Consider the following 17,604-nt stretch of genomic DNA (forward strand, 5'->3'; position numbering starts at 1 on the left):
AGACTTGTCTCATAGGCTAAACATAACATAGTAAATGTAGATCTGGGATACTGAAATTACCATGACACAGTGCATTCGGAATGTATTCATACCCCTGGACATTTTCCACATTTTGTTACTTTACAGCCTTATTCTAAAATAGATACAATATTTTTTTTCCCTCTTATCAATCTACACAAAATACCCCATAATGACAAAGCAAAAACAGGTTTTTAGACAAAACAGAAATAAGTATTTAGGCCCTTTGCGATGATATTCAAAATAAATTGAGCTCAGGTGCATCCTGTTTCCATTGATCATCATTGAGATGTTTCTACAACTTGATTCGAGTCAACCTGTGGTAAATTCAATTGATTGGACATGATTTGCAAAGGCACACACCTGTCTATATAAGGTCCCACAGTTAACTGTGCATGTCAGAGCAAAAACTAAGCCACGAGGTCGAAGAAATTGTCCGTAGAGCCCTGAGCCAGGATTGTGTCAAGGCACAGATCTGGGGAAGGATACCAAAACATTTCTGCAGCATTTAAGGTCCCCAAGAACATAGTGGCCTCCTTCATTCTTAAATGGAAGAAGTTTGGAACCACCAAGACCCTTCCTAGAACTGGCTGCCCGGCCAAACTAAGGAGGAGAAGGGCCTTGGTCAGGGAGGTGACCAAGAACCTGATGGTCACTCTGACAGAGCTCCAGAGATATGGAGATGGGAGAACCTTCCAGAAGGACAACCATCTTTGCAGCACTCCACCAGTCAGGCCTTAATGGTGGAGTGGCCAGACGGAAGCCACTCCTCAGTAAAAGGCGAATGACAGCCTGCTTGGAGTTTGCCAAAAGGCACCTAAAGGACACTCAGACCATGAGAAACAAGATGCTCTGGTCTGATCAAACCAAGATTGAAGTCTTTGGCCTGAAGGCCAAGCGTCACGTCTGGAGGAAACCTGGCACCATCCCTTCGGTGAACCTTGGTGGTGGCAGCATCATGCTGTCGGGATGTTTTTCAGTGGCAGAGACTGGGAGACTTTGTCATTATGGGGTACTGTGTGTAGATTGATAAGGGGGAAAAATCGATTGAATCTATTTTAGAATAAGGCTGTAACAAAATGTGGAAAAGACAAAGGGGTCTGAATATATTTCGAATGCACTGTATGTCACGTTTGGTATGGTTACATAAGACAGAATGTTACTTAAGACAAAACTAAATGTGAACATCTAGCAACCCAATGGCTGCATGTTCGAATCATCACGGACAACTTTAGGATATTAGCAACTTTTAAACTACTTTTTAGCTACTTTGCAACTACTTAGCACGTTAACTAACTATTCCCCTCACCCTAACCTAACCCTAACCTTAACCTTAACCCTTAGCCTAGCTAACATTAGTGTTTGCCACCTAGACTCCTAGCTAACGTTAGCCACAACAAATTTGAAAACTCATATATATATATATATATATATATATATATATATATATCTTTTTACCCCTTTTTTGCCCCAATTTCGTGATATCCAATTGGTAGTTACAGTCTTGTCCCATCCCATCGCAACTCCTGTATGGACTCAGAAGAGGTGAAGGTGGAGAGCCATGCATCTTCCAAAACACAACCCTGCCAAGCCGCACTGCTTCTTGACACCTTGCTCGCTTAACCCGGAAGCCAGACGCACCAATGTGTCAGAGGAAACACCGTAAAACTGACGACCGTGCATGCGCCCAACCCTCCACAGGAGTCGCTAGAGCGCGATGGGACAAGGACATCCCGGCCAGCCAAACCCTCCCCTAACGAGGACGATGCTGGGCTAATTGTGCTTCGCCACATAGGTCTCCCGGTCATGGCTGGCTTAGATCGCTGCGCCACTAGGGAGGCCATTTAGCAAATTCTTGATATATTGTACAAATTGCAATTCATAACATATTGTAATAATTGCAATTCGTAACATAGAAATTGTAATTCGCAACATACTGTATCATATGACGGACGTCCATAAATTAATACATACCATACGAAACATAACATACTAATTGGACTGTCTCGGATTTACCTTTTACTATGTTACGTCTACCCCTGAGTCCAGGTTTAACATGGAGGAACACAGCTCAGTGCAACCTCAGGGCCAACCTGTGATAAATTGCTTCTTAATGTAGCGCCATCTCACACCACATACCGATATAGTTCACATAACAGGCTGTGGTCACATTCGGCCCCTGGTAAATGCTTTGTGCCATTCAGTAGGCTACCCACTGGCAACACTTGAATAGTGTCTAGGTTCTACTATAATGCATAATTTATCAATTAGTTTCTTGGGGTTTTTATCCACACATACCCCAGATAGTGACAGCCTGAAACATAACCCTCAAGTCACACCATTGTTTAGATAATGACATATCCCATGTATTATTTAGCGAATGTCTCAGAATAGACTGATCTTGCATACTAAATGGCACCCTATTCCCTACATAGTGCACTACTTTTGACCAGAGCTCTAAGGGGAATAGAGCACTAGGGAATAGGGTGTCATTTGGGACGTAGCCTGTGTGACACGGGTGGGAGGTGATTGTGTTGACCTCACATGACCCCATATGTTAGTGCTTCATAGTTCTGTAACCAAACAAATATGCATAGGTGAGCATTAGGCTATTACATCTTGGTCATTGATTATAGTTTATTTGCTCCTGACACAGGCTATTGTTGTTGACCTTTTAGACTACATATTCATATAAAGAAATGTGAATAAAGGTGGATAAGCCTACATAAACTAAACATTGGACTGTAGCCTGCATCTTACGTTTCTACCAGTGCAGCAACAGACTGTGTACACACGCACACAGGTCATGGCAGGTAGCCTATTGGTTAGAGCATTGGCCCAGTAGCTGAAAGGCTGCTGGTTTGAATCCCTGGGCCAACAAGGTGAAACATGTTGGGCAGAGTTGGGATATGCAAAGGACAAATATATGCACCCACCAAATTATTTTTATCACAGAGCGTCCTGCAGGTACTAAGGATCCCACTCACTTCCCCCTAGTTTCTCATTGGCTGTCCAGATCCGCACGGTAGGATGGCTCTAATTGGTTTTTGGAATTCACCAGCTGTTTCACGCACCCCCACATGCCCCACAGGAGTAGAGGGGTGGGGTAGATTGAGGAGGGGGATGCCACGTGTTCCATGATGAACCCCCTGCTCACCTCCAGGAACCAGCTGCTGCTGATACCCCAATGGAGGAGACATGGTGGTGAGTGATACCCCCTTGGGGGACCGACAGGGCCAGTCACTAGAGTACACTGAAGTGGCAGGATAGTGGATCATGAGGAAGTGTGTATGCTCTCATCCTCTCACCCATTGGAGATTACAAAATTACTAAATGAGTGTGTTTGTTTGTGTTGTAGTGTGTGTGTGTCTGTTTGTGCGTGTGTGTGTGTGTGTGTGTGTGTGTGTGTGTGTGAAGTACATTACACTCCATTTACGACTGTAAATGACTCACCACCTGGCACCTGGAATGCTTTTATCCTACCTTGATTATTGTCCAGTCATATGGTGAAGTGCTGCAGAGGGACTTAGTTAAGCTGCAGCTGTGGCCCAGAACAGAGTGGCACGTTTGGCTCTTCATCATAATCAGAGGGCTGTTATCAATGCTATGCATGCCAGTCTCTCTTGGTTAAGAGTTGAGGAAAGACTGTCTGCATCACTTCTTGTTTTTATAAGAAACATTCATGTGTTGGAAATTCCAAATTTGTTTGTATAGTCAACTTACGCACATCACTGACACACATTTACCCCACCAGACATGCCACCAGGGGTCTTTTCACAGTCCCCAGGCCCAGAACAAATTCAAGGAAACACACACAGTAATATGCAGAGCCATGATTGCACGGAACTCCCTTCCGTCTTATACAGTGCAAGTGAACAGCAAACAAAGCGGCACCTCACGGCACAACGCCTCTCCCCCATGTGACCTACTTGTTGTGTGTATGTACTGACATGTATGTGTAACTGATAGGTGCACACTACATGTTAATGTTTTAAATGTATGTCAATTGTAAAGTCTTTTGTCTGTAATGTCTTTTTCGTTATTATGCCAAAGGATCCTAATAAAATCGAAATCTAAATGCTGGGGGTGGATATGATCGATTGCAGAATTCGAATCCTTTTGTGTATAAATTCTTGTAAACGTTATGCAGAAAGTATAGGGTCTTATTACTGTGAAGACCTTATGAAGCAGTCAGTGGGGTATCGATATATTGAGGATCTACATGAAAAAGACTGAAAATAATGAGATGAGATGGATGTCCTGGCTTCCATCCATTAGTGTCTAAATGGCTTAAAGATCCAAATATAAATCAATGGAAAGAGCCCCTTGGGGTTCTTGTGTGTGTGCGTGCGTGCGTGCGTGCGTGCGTGCGTGCGTGTGTGTGTGTTGTAGAGATAAATCCATATAATTTTACCCATTAACACACATAAAACATGACAATGTGGTATAGCTATCTATGCCTATACAAACAACTCAGGATCTCAAACTCAAGGTTTGTCAGGGACAAGGACATTCAAATACAATGTTTTCTATCCATAGAAATGGAATCTCATTCTAGTTCTGGTTCGATTCTCCATGTAGATTGTTGATAAAAGAATTGGGTTGTAGAGACTAGAGACAAACAAAGTAAATCGGCAGTTTTAAAACCCACCCACTGCTTTCATTTTCAGTGTGTCCTGTCTCTACACGTCCCAAAATGTTAACTCTCTTTACCCTACAAGAGGGAGTGTGGGGGGTGTATCTCAATTTACAGATGAGGTGCAGAAACGTATGATCTCCTCAGGTTTCTATGACTGTGTGTGCTTGGATTAAAGCCTATTGATAATTCAAATATTGGTTAGATCATTTGATGCTCATAAGACATTGTTCTGGGGCCTTTGTGTGCTGCTAAATTGATGAATTTCTAACGAGATAAAAGGGTCTAGAAATTGCTTTGATTTCTAGTTGTTTAATTTCACACGTCTTTTGTAGGATATAAATCACGTTGTAAGCTATAATGTTGCAGGTTTTAAAAGGTGACTGATTTGGGTCATAAACAATATAGCCTTTAGGCATAGGCCAACAATAAAACAATCGTCTTAATTGCAAATGCAGTAACATTTCATTTCAATGTAATTAAAAACAGGAAAGCAAATAGAGGCTAAACATTCAATCAATGTACAGTATGTCACTTGCATTGCAGATGAGATATTGATTTGGCCTAGTTGTCATGGGAATTTTCAAAATCACATGCATCCCTAAAAGATTTGTGGCCTATGCAATTTGGCCTAAGAAAATGCACTGCAATTCATGCAACAAAATGAGCTGATTGTAGACAGAGGCCTACAAATGTAGCCTGACTGCTACATATAGAAATAAAGGATTTCTTTGTTTATTTTATGGTTGTATTTGACCCCCTTTTTCTCCCCAATTTTGATCTTGTCTCATCGCTGCAACTCCCCAACTGGCTTGAGAGGCGAAGGTTGAGTCATGCGTCCTCCAAAACATGACCCACCAAACCGCGCTTCTTAACACCTGAACGTACCAATGTGTTCGGAGGAAACAGCGTTCAACTGATGACCGAGATCAGCCTGCAGGCGCCTGACCCGCCACAAGGAGTCGCTAGAGCGCAATGAGCGCAATGACCGCTGCGCCACTCAAGAGGCCCACTGAGTGTAGAAAACATTAAGAACATCTTCCTAATATTGAGTTACAATATTACCCCCCCCCCAGTCCCTTCAGAAAGTATTCACATCCCTTTAATTTGCCACATTTTGTTGTGTTAAAGGTGATTTTATTGTCATGTTTTGTCAAAGATCTACACAAAATACTCGGTAATGTTAAAGTGGAAGAAAAATTGTAACATTTGTAAAAAAGATTATGAAAAATAAAACACGAATAAATCTTGATTACATAAGTAATCAACCCTCTGAGTCAATCCATTCGGATCGCCTTTGGCAGCGATTGGGTAAGTCTCTAAGAGCTTTGCACACCTGGATTGTCTTTTTAAAATTCTTCAAGCTCCGTCAATTGGTTGTTGATCATAAACAGCCATTTTCAAGTCTTGCCATAGATTTTCAAGCCGATTTTTAAGTCACAACTGTAACTAGGCCACTCAGGCCTAGTCTGGGTAGCCATTTGATTAACTGTTCAGCAGTCTTATGGCTTGGGGGTAGAAGCTGTTATGGAGCCTTTTGGACCCAGACTTGGTGAGCCGCTTGACAATTTTCAGGGCCTTCCTCTGACACCACCTGGTATAGAGATCCTGGATGGCAGGAAGCTTGGCCCCAGTGACATACTGGACCGTATACACTACCCTCTGTAGCGCCTTGCGGTCAGATACTGAGCAGTTGCCATACCAGGCGGTGATGCTGTCATGTATTGTCATGTTATGTCTTGTTCCTGTTCTTTTTCTTCACTTCGTTTCCCCCTGCTGGTCGTATTAGGTTACCTTCTCTCCCTTTCCTTCCCCCAGCTGTTCCTCATCTCCTCTAACTACCTTGTTTACTCTCTCCCACCTGTTCCCTTTTTTCCCTCTGATTAGGTCTCTATTTCTCTCTCTGTTTCTGCTTCTGTCTTTGTCAGATTCTCGTTTGCTTCACCCTTGTCCCGTCCTGTCGTAATCTGCCTCTTCATCAGATGCTACGTGTGATCAGGTACCTCTGTCCTCTACAACCCACGCCTACCCGGAGAGACCAGCAGTCTGTTGCCGCTAACCCTGCTATTCTCCTCTGCTGCTAGAAGGGGACTCTCCTGTAAAGATCAGAGGACTTTATGATTTATTTGTCGCCCTCTCTGCGGGTTGTCTATTTTGTCAACCGATACATCTGAAGAGGATTTATGTCTTCCCTGTGTTTGGACATTAAAAGACTCTGTTTCTGTTAAACCGCTTTTGGGTCCTCACTCACCTGCATAACAGATGCAACTAGTCAGGATGCTCTCGATGGTGCAGAATACCTCATGACAAACTGTAGACAATACTATTTACCAAAATATTTTGAATCTAGATTTTTCGTAGCTGTCTATTTACCACCACAAACCGATACTGGCACAAAGACCACACTCAATGAGCTGTAAAGGGCCATAAGCAAACAAGAAAATGCTCATGCAGAGGCGGCGCTCCCGGTGATTTAAATGCAAGAAAACTGAAATCCGTCTCACCTCATTTCTACCAGCATGTCCCCTGTACATCTAGAGGCAAAACAAACCTGTAGATCACCTTAACTAACTCCACACACAGGGACTCAATACAATGCTTTCCCTCACCCTCCATTTGACAAATCTGATCATAACTCTAATCTCCTCATTCCTGTTTACCAGCTAAAACTCAAACAGAAAGTACCAGTGACGCGCTCAATATGGAAGTGGCCCATTGAAGTCGATGCTAAGATACAGGTCTGCCCAGTGATGCGAGCCTGCCAGATGAGCTAAATGCCTTCTAGGCTCACTTCGAATGGGTGCCGAGCACGCCCCCATTCAAATTGAGGGGAATGTAGTGGAGTGGGTCGAGAGCTTCAAGTTCCTTTGTGTCCACATCACTAATGGACATATCATAGTCCCAAAACACCAAGGCAGTCATGAAGAGGGCACAACAACACCTATTCTCCCTCAGGAGACTGAAAAGATTTGGCATGGGACCTCAGATCCTCAAAAAGTTCTACAGCTGCACCATCGAGAGCATCTTGACTGGTTGCATCACCGCCTGGTATGGCAACTGCTCGGCATCCGACCTCAAGACGCCACAAAGGGTAATGCGTACGGCCCAGTACATCACTGGGTCAGAGCTTCCTGCCATCCAGGATCTCAAAACCAGGCAGTGTCAGATGAAGGCCCTAAAAATTGTCAAAGTCTCCAGCCACCCAAGTCATAGACTGTTCTCTCTGCTACTGCACGGCAAGCAGTACCGGAGTGCCAAGTCTGGGACCAAAAGGCTCCTTAATAGCTGCTACCACCAAGTCATAAGACTACTGAACAGTTAATCAAATGGCCACCCGGACTATTTACATTGACCCCCTTATTTTATTCATTGTTTATTTTTTTGTATGGACTCTCCTGCACAGGCTCAATGCACACGCACTGTACTCTAACCACACACACACAGACACAAAACACACATTCACTTTCCTTCTCACACTTCACATACACTGCTGCTACTCTCTGCTCACGATCTACGCATACTCACTTTTCCCCTACCTACATATTACCTCGATTATTGTATATAGCCTCATTATTGTCATTTTATTGTTACTATTTTTCCTTTCGTTTATTTAGCACATTTTTCTTACTTGGGCCTACTTTTTTTAAAAACACTACATTGTTGGTTAAGCACTAGTAAGTAAGCATTTCACAGTAAAGGTCTACCTACAACTGTTGTGTTCAGCGCATGTGACAAATACATTTTGATTGATTTGTATCAATCATGGACACAGCAGATGTGGCCAAAATATTTTTTTGTCAAGTTGCTTATGTATAAAAAAAAGGTGTGATTTCTTACAAATTGATATAACAAGTACAATATGACTGTTGAACATTTTCAGTTAAGGCACAAGGTAGATTAAGTTCAACCACCTTTATACTTAAAGATCACATTTATATTGTATACACTTTGTTTTCCCTGAATCATTGCAATAAAATCTTTCAAAATGTACAGTCCTTGTTTCATTCATATAAAGTTCTGATTTTTGCAATAAGCTACTGAGACAAATGACCCAGGGCGATGTGCCATATCAGGTGGAAAAATACATTTGACATATTTTTGTATTTTATGTTAAATTACATTACAATATTAGGCTGCATCTAGACATTTCAGCTAAATTAGCCTATACAAGCATAACACATTCAAAAGAAAAGCAAGTACAGTTTAAGTCCTGTAGATATTGAGGGAAATTCTGGAACGTGGATTTGTGAAAAGCATTTTTGATGGTTAAAAGGCAGACTTCATGGGTTTGGTTTCCTAATCCACTGACATGCATTGCGCAGTTATTTCCCCGGTGATTACCTGCTCAATTTGTCAGAGTGCGCATCGTGTTTTTACTCATAGCAATACTGCCACCACGTGGTGCAATGTAGAAATTACAGTTGATTGCGCTCGTTTAGAAGAGCGGATTATGCTAAGCAAAGTGATTTGTGACCGATGTGTCACTGTAATAATTTGTTGTCTACTATGTTGCACACTTATTTTCTTTATATGGTTTGCTTGATACCTTACATTTAATGTATTCAATACAGTGCCTTCTATTCTCATAGTCTACGTATCGAAGTACACGATGGCAAATGGTTAACCATTAACCTTTTGTTTGTTCACACTTGGCCACTTCATATCGGTTTAAAATTTAGCCACGGTTGACCTAAAATCGGTTACCGAGAAGTACAACTCTCGCGAAAGTGGTCACTTTCCGTTTAAACGTGAATCTGTCCAATAGGTAACGGCTGACCTGATAGCGAGGTCGGATGGTTTTAAACTGCAACCCATTTATAGATAAGAACCATAATAACACGCTGCATGCCGGGAGTTGTTATGTTAGACGACGACAGTGTCCTGCTGTCAAAACAGTTCGTGCGTTGGTGGTGACCAAGCTGTGATCATGGCGTTGACCCGGCTAGAACGGGTCCAGGCATGGATTCTGAGTGCGTGCATGGGCGTGCTCTTTGCGCTCTTTCGGCTCCTCTCTCCACGGCGGTCCCGTGGATTAATCAAACTTCTTCCAGTCACCAACCCTCTGCTGATGATGTCTGCGATGCAGCTCGCGCAAAGGATTCGTCGGAGAGAGGTCCGTAGGCTACCCGGTACCGGGTTATATGTTCTAATCTATTTTACGCGAGAGACTACTTTTCCGGAGTGCTTCCACTTGTACGGTTCCGGTGCCGTAGGCCTGAACGGTGCAGCCAATGGTAAAAGGCCTGAGTGGGCTGTTTTCATTTATCCACCATGTGTGGACCCCAGGAAGAGTTGCTGCTGCTTTTGCCACAGATAATGGGGATTCTAATAAAATACCCAAATCTTAGGACAGGGTTCTACAACGGCTTGATAAAGAGTGATAGAGAGCCAATCTGCTGCATGATAGGCTACTGCGTTGCTCTCTGGGAGCGGTTGGGCTGTGACTGCACTCTGCACATGTCCATTACATAAAGGGTCAATCGGAGTTCTTCATTGGCCGTGCAGCATTTACGGTTATATGGCCTCTGCAGAAGTCAGGGCATTCATACTTTTTTTCTGCTTCGCGGAGTAGCGCAGAGCTGTTGTGAAGGAATTTGTCAAGGAAGTCCGTTTGTGTCTAGACAACCAATCATGTCAATGCGGAGCTATACCTAGCCCTCCACACTGTTACACAATTTGAGATGCGCACATATATACGGTACGGAGCTCAATATGGCGTCTGCGTGCCTCTGGTGGCTCTGCAAATAGCGTCACACCATCCATATGGCGTCTCTCGACAACATTTTCAGATCAAGCAACAACAAAAAAAAGGCTCTTCGGCTACTGTGGTCTCCTTATGAAACAGGGTTGGGGTCAATTCAGTCAATTCAGGAAGTTTATGACTACAGCAATTCCAATCATCTTTAGGGCTTTTCAATGAGGAAAATGTTGAATTGGAAATTGGTTTACTCTGAATTGACTGGAATTGATGCACACACAGGCGCACTACTGTCTACTGTATGTTGGTTGGTGTAGGTGTCGAGCGTGGAGGTGGTGCAGGCCTACATTGACAGGATTCAGGAGGTGAACCCGCTGCTCAATGCTATGGTGCAGGACAGGCAAGTACAAGTACTCCAGGACTAGACTGGTTAAATGTCATATGGTTACAAATCTCATGTTGCCGTCTCACCAAACCTCCACTATGTTCTGACACAAAACTAAACTTGTATATGCCTATTTCTTTCTTTCTTTCTTTTTTTCTCTCTATTCCTCTCCCTTCTCTCTGCTCCCTATTTTCCTCTCCTCCCTCTCTCCAGGTTTGCAGCAGCGTTGCTAGAGGCAGCCCAGGTGGACAAGCTGATCGAGGAGGAGACCGGGGGAGAGGATGTTCTGGAGGATAGACTTCCCCTGCTGGGGGTCCCCCTCACTGTCAAAGAGGCCTTCGCTCTACAGGGTTGGTCTACACACTCACCTAGACCATCCTTTCTCAAACCTCTCCTCGGGGACCGCCCAGCTGTTTCAATATTTGAACTATTCCAGAACTAGCACACCTGATTCTTCTTGTCATCTAATCATCCAGCCCTTGCGCTAGCTCAGGACTACAACTAAAATTGGGAAACGTCTGGGGGTGTTCCTCAAGCAGAGGTTTGAAAATGGCTGACCTAGATCCTCTCCTGTACTCTCCCACACTGTGTATTACTCACGTAGTTGTGTACCCTGTAGTGAGGCTATGGGAGCGGGTCTGGGTGAGTGTGTAAGCCTACCCTATAGGTCAGTGTTATCCGATCCTGGTCCTGGGGAACCAAAGCCCTTGCATCAACACACTTGATTTCACTTACCAATTCATCACCAAGCCTTAATGAGTGATTTAGACCTGTTAGTACTAGGGCAAGCATTAAAAAGGGTACCTGTTTGGTTGAGAAACACTGCTATAGGTAGAGCTAACCCGCACAAAAGACACACACCCAGACCCTCTCCACAGTCCCAAGGTCTCACCATAACAGCACTCGACCATCAACCCTCTGCCTCGTCACCATCAGGTACATTTACATGACATTCTCTGATGATGTTCCCACTAGATGAGCATCGGTGAAGTGCGTCTGTCCCTATCCAAAATGAAAACGGTTTTGAACATCTGTAGTATCTGCCAGCTTCGTCCACAAACATAACAGACCCAAGCCATAGCACTCTCCAAATATTTGTCGAATTGTCACGGATTATGTCCTCGTTTACAGTTCCACCTGTATGTTCAACTTCTCCCCACCCGTTCCCTTTGTCCCCCAGGCATGCCCAACACCGCAGGTGTGGTTTCCCGGCGCGGGGTCCTTTCAGTGGGGGACGCCCCTCCCGTGGCCCTGTTGAAGAGGGCCGGGGCCATCCCCCTGGGGGTCACCAACTCCAGCGAGCTCTGCATGTGGTCTGAGTCCCACAACCACCTGTACGGCATTTGCAATAACCCCTATGACCTGGAGAGGACACCGGGCGGCAGCTCAGGTGTGGCATTGTAAGGTGTTATAAAATGGCAATGACACGGGAAGGTATGTGTCATAACGCTGTTACAGCTGTGCTGATGTCATAACAACACTGGTAGATGTCCATAACAATAGGACTGATATTACGTATGAATAACTTGTTACCGTCACCTACAGAAACAGAAAATAAGTGTTCCTGCCCCTATGGGCCTTTCTGGCTCGGACAAGCTTTACTTACTTTCTCTATCTCAATCTCTCTTCCTCTTTCCCTCTTCCTTTCCTGTGGGCTCCAGGTGGAGAGGGTAGCATGCTTGGCGGTGGAGCATCAGTGATCGGGATAGGTTCTGACATCGGTGGAAGTATCCGTATGCCGTGTTTCTTCAATGGCGTTTTTGGCCATAAAACCACACCAGGTAAGTAAAGAGTACCCCTGGTGTGTGTGTTGGTGTATATGTAGATGCTAGCGCGTGTCTGTGTGTGTGTAATTGGCCATGTTTATCCTCTGTTATTTGTAGGTGTAATCTCTAATGATTGTCAGTACCCCCCTGCCTCTGGTCGTCATGAGGACTACCTCAGTACTGGCCCCATGTGTCGCTATGCTGAGGACCTTCTGCCCATGCTCAGGATCATGGCTGGACCCAATGCTCACAAGTACACGACCCATCACACCTTTAACAGACTAAAACACCCAACACTGTATTCTCAGTAAAGGCTTCAACACATCTAACTAGAAACAACTACCTACCAATGGTGCATGGGTTTAATGTCCACACAACTAAGTTTTATGAAGTTATACTATATATATATACACACAAAAGTATGTGGACACCCCTTCAAAATAGTGGGTTTGGCTATTTCAGCTTCACCCGTTGTTGAAAGGTGTATAAAATCGAGCACACCGCCATGCAATCTCCATAGACAAACATTGGCAGTGGACCGTCTAGCAACAATGGCTCAGCCGCAAAGTAGTAGGCCACACAATTTCACAGAACGAGACCGCTGAGTGCTGAAGCGTGTAACACATAAAAATCCTCGTTTGCAACACTCACTACCGAGTTCCAAACCGCATCTGGAAGCAACATCAGCATAATAACGGTTTGTCGGGAGCTTCATGAAATGGGTTTCCATGGCCTTGCAGCCGCACACAAGCCTAAGATCACCATGTTCAATGCCATGTGTCGGCTGGAGTGGTGTAAATTTGCTGCCATGTGACTCTGGAGTGATGAATCACACTTCACCATCTGGCAGTTCGCCGGACAAATCTGGGTTTGGTGGATGCCAGGACAATGCTACCTGCCCCAATGTATAGTGCCAACTGCAAAGTTTGGTGGAGGGATAATGGTCTGGGGCAGTTTTTCATGGTTCGGGCTAGGCCCTTTAGTTCCAGTGAAGGGAAATCTTAAAGCTACAGCATACAATGGCATTCTAGATGATTCTGTGCTTCCAAATTTGTGGCAACAGTTTGGAGCAGTGCAAAAAGCGAGGTCCATACAGAAAAGGTTTGTCGAGATCGGTGTGGAAGAACTTGACTGGCCTGCACAGAGCCCTGACCTCAACTCCATCGAACACCTTTGGGATTTATTGGAAAGCCGACTGCGAGCCAGGCCTAATCGCCCAACATCAGTCCCCGAACTCCCAGCAGCAATGTTCCAACATCTAGTGGAAAACCTTCCCAGAGTGGAGCGAAGGGGGGGGGGGACCAACTTCATATTAATTCCTCTGATTTTTGGATGTTTGACGAACAGGTGTCCACATACTTTGTCATGTAGTGTATATCAAAACCATGACATTTTGAGCACCTGTTTAACTGTCCTACCTCTCCATGTCTCTGTACAGATTGTCTTTGTCTGTTGAGGTGGATCTGAGGAACCTACGTTTCTTTTCTATCCCTCACGATGGAGGCTCTCCTCTGGTGAGTGCTGTAGATGAACAGCTCCTTCAAGCCCAGAGGAGGGTGAGTAGAATGCCTAGTAGACCCACGACGCACACACGCGCAAACGTAGATTCACAAAGACATAATCTGTATTTCTACCAGGTGGTGGAGCGGCTCGAGTCTGACCTAGGGGTCAAGGTTCAGGAGGTGCGTCTCTCTGGGCTCAAATATGGCTTCCAGATCTGGGATACGTACATGGGGCTCCCCGACAAGGAGGGCAAGGTGGGTCAACTGCTGCGGTCTTCTTCATTAGGTAGCGTTTATGGGGGTATTAAGAGGCCTCACTAGTACTGCCATTCTAACTATACTGAACAAAAATATTAACTCAACATGCAACAATTTCAAAGATTTTACTGAGTTAATCAGTCAATTGGAATACATTCATTAGACCCTAATCTATGAATTTCACATGACTGGGAAAACAGATATGCATCTGTTCGTCACAGATACCAACAACAACAAAAGGTAGGGGCGTGGATCAGAAAACCATTCAGTATCTGGTGTTACCACCATTTGCCTCATGCAGCGTGACACATCTCCTTCACATAGAGTTGATCGGGCTGTTGTCCCATGTTAAAGTTGTCCCATTCCTCTTCAATGGCTGTGCGAAGTTGATGGATATTGGCGGAAACTGGAACACGCTGTTGTACACGTTGATCCAGAGCATCCCAAACATGCTCAATTGGTGACATGTCTGGTGAGTGTGCAGGCCATGGAAGAACTGGGACATTTTCAGCTTCCAGGAATTGTGTACAGATCCTTGCGTCATAGGGTGTGCATTATCATGCTGAAACATGAGGTGATGGCTGCATGACAATAGGCCTCAGGAACTCATCAATGCAATTGTGTTCGTTGTCTATAGCTTATGCCTGCCCCCATAACCCCACTGCCACCATGGGGCACTCTTCAAACAACATTGACATCAGCAAACCACACGATGCCATACACATGGTCTGCGGTTGTGAGGCCGGTTGGACGTACTGCCAAATTCTCTAAAACAACATTGGAGGCGGCTTACGGTAGAGAAATGAACATTCCAACAGCGCTGGTGGACATTCCTGCAGTCAGCATGCCAATTGCACACAGCCTCAACTTGAGACATCTGTGGTATTGAGTTGTGTGACAAAACTGCACATTTTAGAGTGCCCTTTTATTGCCCCCAGCACAAGGTGCATCTGAGTAATGATCATGCTGTTTAAACAGCTTTTTGATATACAAAACCTGTCATGTAGATGGATTATGTTGGCAAAGAAGAAATGCTCACTAACGGGGATGTAAACAAATTTGTGCACAACATTTGAAAGAAATAAGCTTTTTGTGCATATGGAACATTTTGGGAGATCTTTTATTTCAGCTCATGAATCATGGGACCAACACTTTACATGTTTCTTTTACATTTTTGTTCAGTGTAGATACGTGTGTGTGTGTGTTTCTCACAGCGCCCCACACCCTTCCAAGTGTTGATGGGGGAACCAGGGAGGCCGGTGTGGCCAGTGTGGGAGCTGGCCAAGTGGATGATGGGAAGGTCCCCTCACACCATGGCTGCTATTGGTAACACAAACACACATTGACAATCCTGTCTAGTAATAGTAGTTTCGGGTCTAGTGATTTTTTTTAAGTGTTGCCAGTCAACTGAGTGACCTTGAAGACCTATCTATAGTATCTATTGTTCCAGACAGGGTGTATTCTAGTAACCAGCGCTATAACGGCACTTTGATCAATTGCGTCAACTGTCAAACATGGTATCTTTAGGCCCACTCTTGTCATGATATAGGTCAGGGATGGGCAACTGGCAGCCCCTCCTTTTGTAGGCCCACGGACCAATTTGACCCCCAAAAAACTGTCATGGTCTCAACTTATTGTTGAGACTTAGAATACACAAGGTGCCATTTCAAAACGTGGTTGTGCATCAGCAGTCACTCAATTAGCCCATGTCAGCTATTTTTATTTTACATTGGTAAGTTAGTCTAGTATCTGTGTTACCTCTGGAATCATGGTCATTCTGTTGCTCTGGTGTGTTCCAGGCCTGGCCTTGGTAGAGATTACCAGCTCATCCAAGCCCTCTCCCTTCATCCTGAAGCAGAAAGAGAAGCTACAGAAGGAGGTTGAGGAGCTGTTGGGTACAGACGGGGTTCTCCTGTACCCCACCCACCCTCACCTCGCCCCCAAACACCACCACCCCCTCTTCACACCCTTCAACTTCGCCTACACAGGTGAGAGGGTCTGGAAGACTATATCTAATAATATAAATGGAGATAAATCTATTAACCAAATCTTAACAAAACTCGAGGTATTCAACATTTCAGGAAAATCACACATTGATTTAAAGCTTAGGGCTGCAGTCACAAATATGTGACTGAGAATGAATTGTCTGTACACCACAACTGAATGATAACATACGCCAAAGCTCTCTCTCGTTTGCATCCCTCTGTCCTCCCCCCTCAGGGGTCATCAACGTCCTAGGGCTGCCAGTGACCCAGTGCCCTCTGGGGTTGAGTGTAGAGGGTCTTCCCCTGGGGGTGCAGGTGGTGACTGGGAAGCTCCAGGACCGCCTGTCCCTAGCCATGGCCCTCTACCTGGAGAAGACCTACGGAGGCTGGAGAGACCCTGGAGCCGCCTGACCTGGCCTGTATCTATAAAGCATTGCAGAGTAGGAGTGCTGATCTACTACGATCAGTTTGGCCTTTTTAAATCAAAATAAACGAGTTACATGAACAGGGAGGACCTGATCCTGGATCAGCACTCCTACTCTAAGACGCTTTATGGATAGTGGCCCTGACCTGAAGACCACTGGGCCATGTTGAGTATGAAAGGTGGTCAAACGTTGCAGATAGAAATGTCATGAATAGAACCGACATGATTCCTTATTCTACAAGTCACAGGCATGTTTGTATCTAAATGTTTTGCCCCGCTGAACGTGCCCCACTGGCTGATGGAGGAAGAGGTTGTCCTTAACCATTTTTAATGGGGAAATGGTAGAATTGGGTGTAGGATAATCTGATCCTAGATCGCTGGTTAAGGGAAGGAAGTAGGAAGAATGTCCCTAACCGCTGATACTGGGGTGTGTTCACTAGCCTTGTGCTCAGAATAGCTCTCTCTTACACACAGTACACACACTATTCAGCACTTATCCCAATGGAACTGTTTGGTTCAATGACCTCTCACTGAAGAATGAATGTCTGTTTTTCTGCCATGCTCTTGTTCTGCACTGAATGCTAATGTTATTGGCACAAAGAATGTCTAGTCAGCCATGATTGACTTTTGTACTATCAAAGTCCCACTCACTCCGATCGATCTTACTACCAATGTCAATCTCTTTATCTTTTGCAAAATGACAGGAATGCAGATCCTAAAAGCCAGTACTTTTGAACAAGAATACTGTATTACTCGATTCCGATCTTTGTGCATTTTTCTGGTTTGATTAGTAAAGACCTTTTTAAAAATAATTCATCTGATTAATCATTTGCTTGAATAGGAATTCATATCCCGAATTGACAAAATGGAGTTTACCCCAACCCTGGGGTGTATTCGTTAGTGCACACTGTAGCAAAACGCTCTGAAACAAA

At 44.5% G+C, this 17,604-nt stretch overlaps 1 protein-coding gene across 1 annotated transcript; it reads left to right on the forward strand.

Annotated features, from left to right (window-relative positions):
- Positions 1 to 9,406: 9,406 nt before the first annotated feature.
- LOC115133426 (fatty-acid amide hydrolase 2-A-like) lies at positions 9,407 to 17,484 on the forward strand. The gene is made up of 11 exons (XM_029666639.2): positions 9,407 to 9,767; positions 10,670 to 10,752; positions 10,951 to 11,087; positions 11,918 to 12,127; positions 12,399 to 12,518; positions 12,621 to 12,756; positions 13,942 to 14,059; positions 14,141 to 14,260; positions 15,478 to 15,589; positions 16,063 to 16,251; positions 16,484 to 17,484. The coding sequence occupies exons 1-11, from the start codon at positions 9,582 to 9,584 to the stop codon at positions 16,657 to 16,659; spliced, it is 1,587 nt and encodes a 528-aa protein (XP_029522499.2). The 5' UTR covers positions 9,407 to 9,581; the 3' UTR covers positions 16,660 to 17,484.
- The last annotated feature ends 120 nt before the right edge of the window (positions 17,485 to 17,604 follow it).

This window comes from Oncorhynchus nerka, linkage group LG8 (assembly GCF_034236695.1).
Source record: "Oncorhynchus nerka isolate Pitt River linkage group LG8, Oner_Uvic_2.0, whole genome shotgun sequence".
NCBI lineage: Eukaryota > Metazoa > Chordata > Actinopteri > Salmoniformes > Salmonidae > Oncorhynchus > Oncorhynchus nerka.

Coding starts and splice junctions, on each gene's coding strand:
- LOC115133426 (XM_029666639.2), top strand. CDS start 9,582: ATGGCGTTGACCCGGCTAGAACGGGTCCAGGCATGGATTCTGAGTGCG. Junction 12,519..12,620: donor TGGCCATAAAACCACACCAG/GTAAGTAAAGAG, acceptor TGTTATTTGTAG/GTGTAATCTCTAATGATTGT. Junction 16,252..16,483: donor CTTCAACTTCGCCTACACAG/GTGAGAGGGTCT, acceptor CTCCCCCCTCAG/GGGTCATCAACGTCCTAGGG.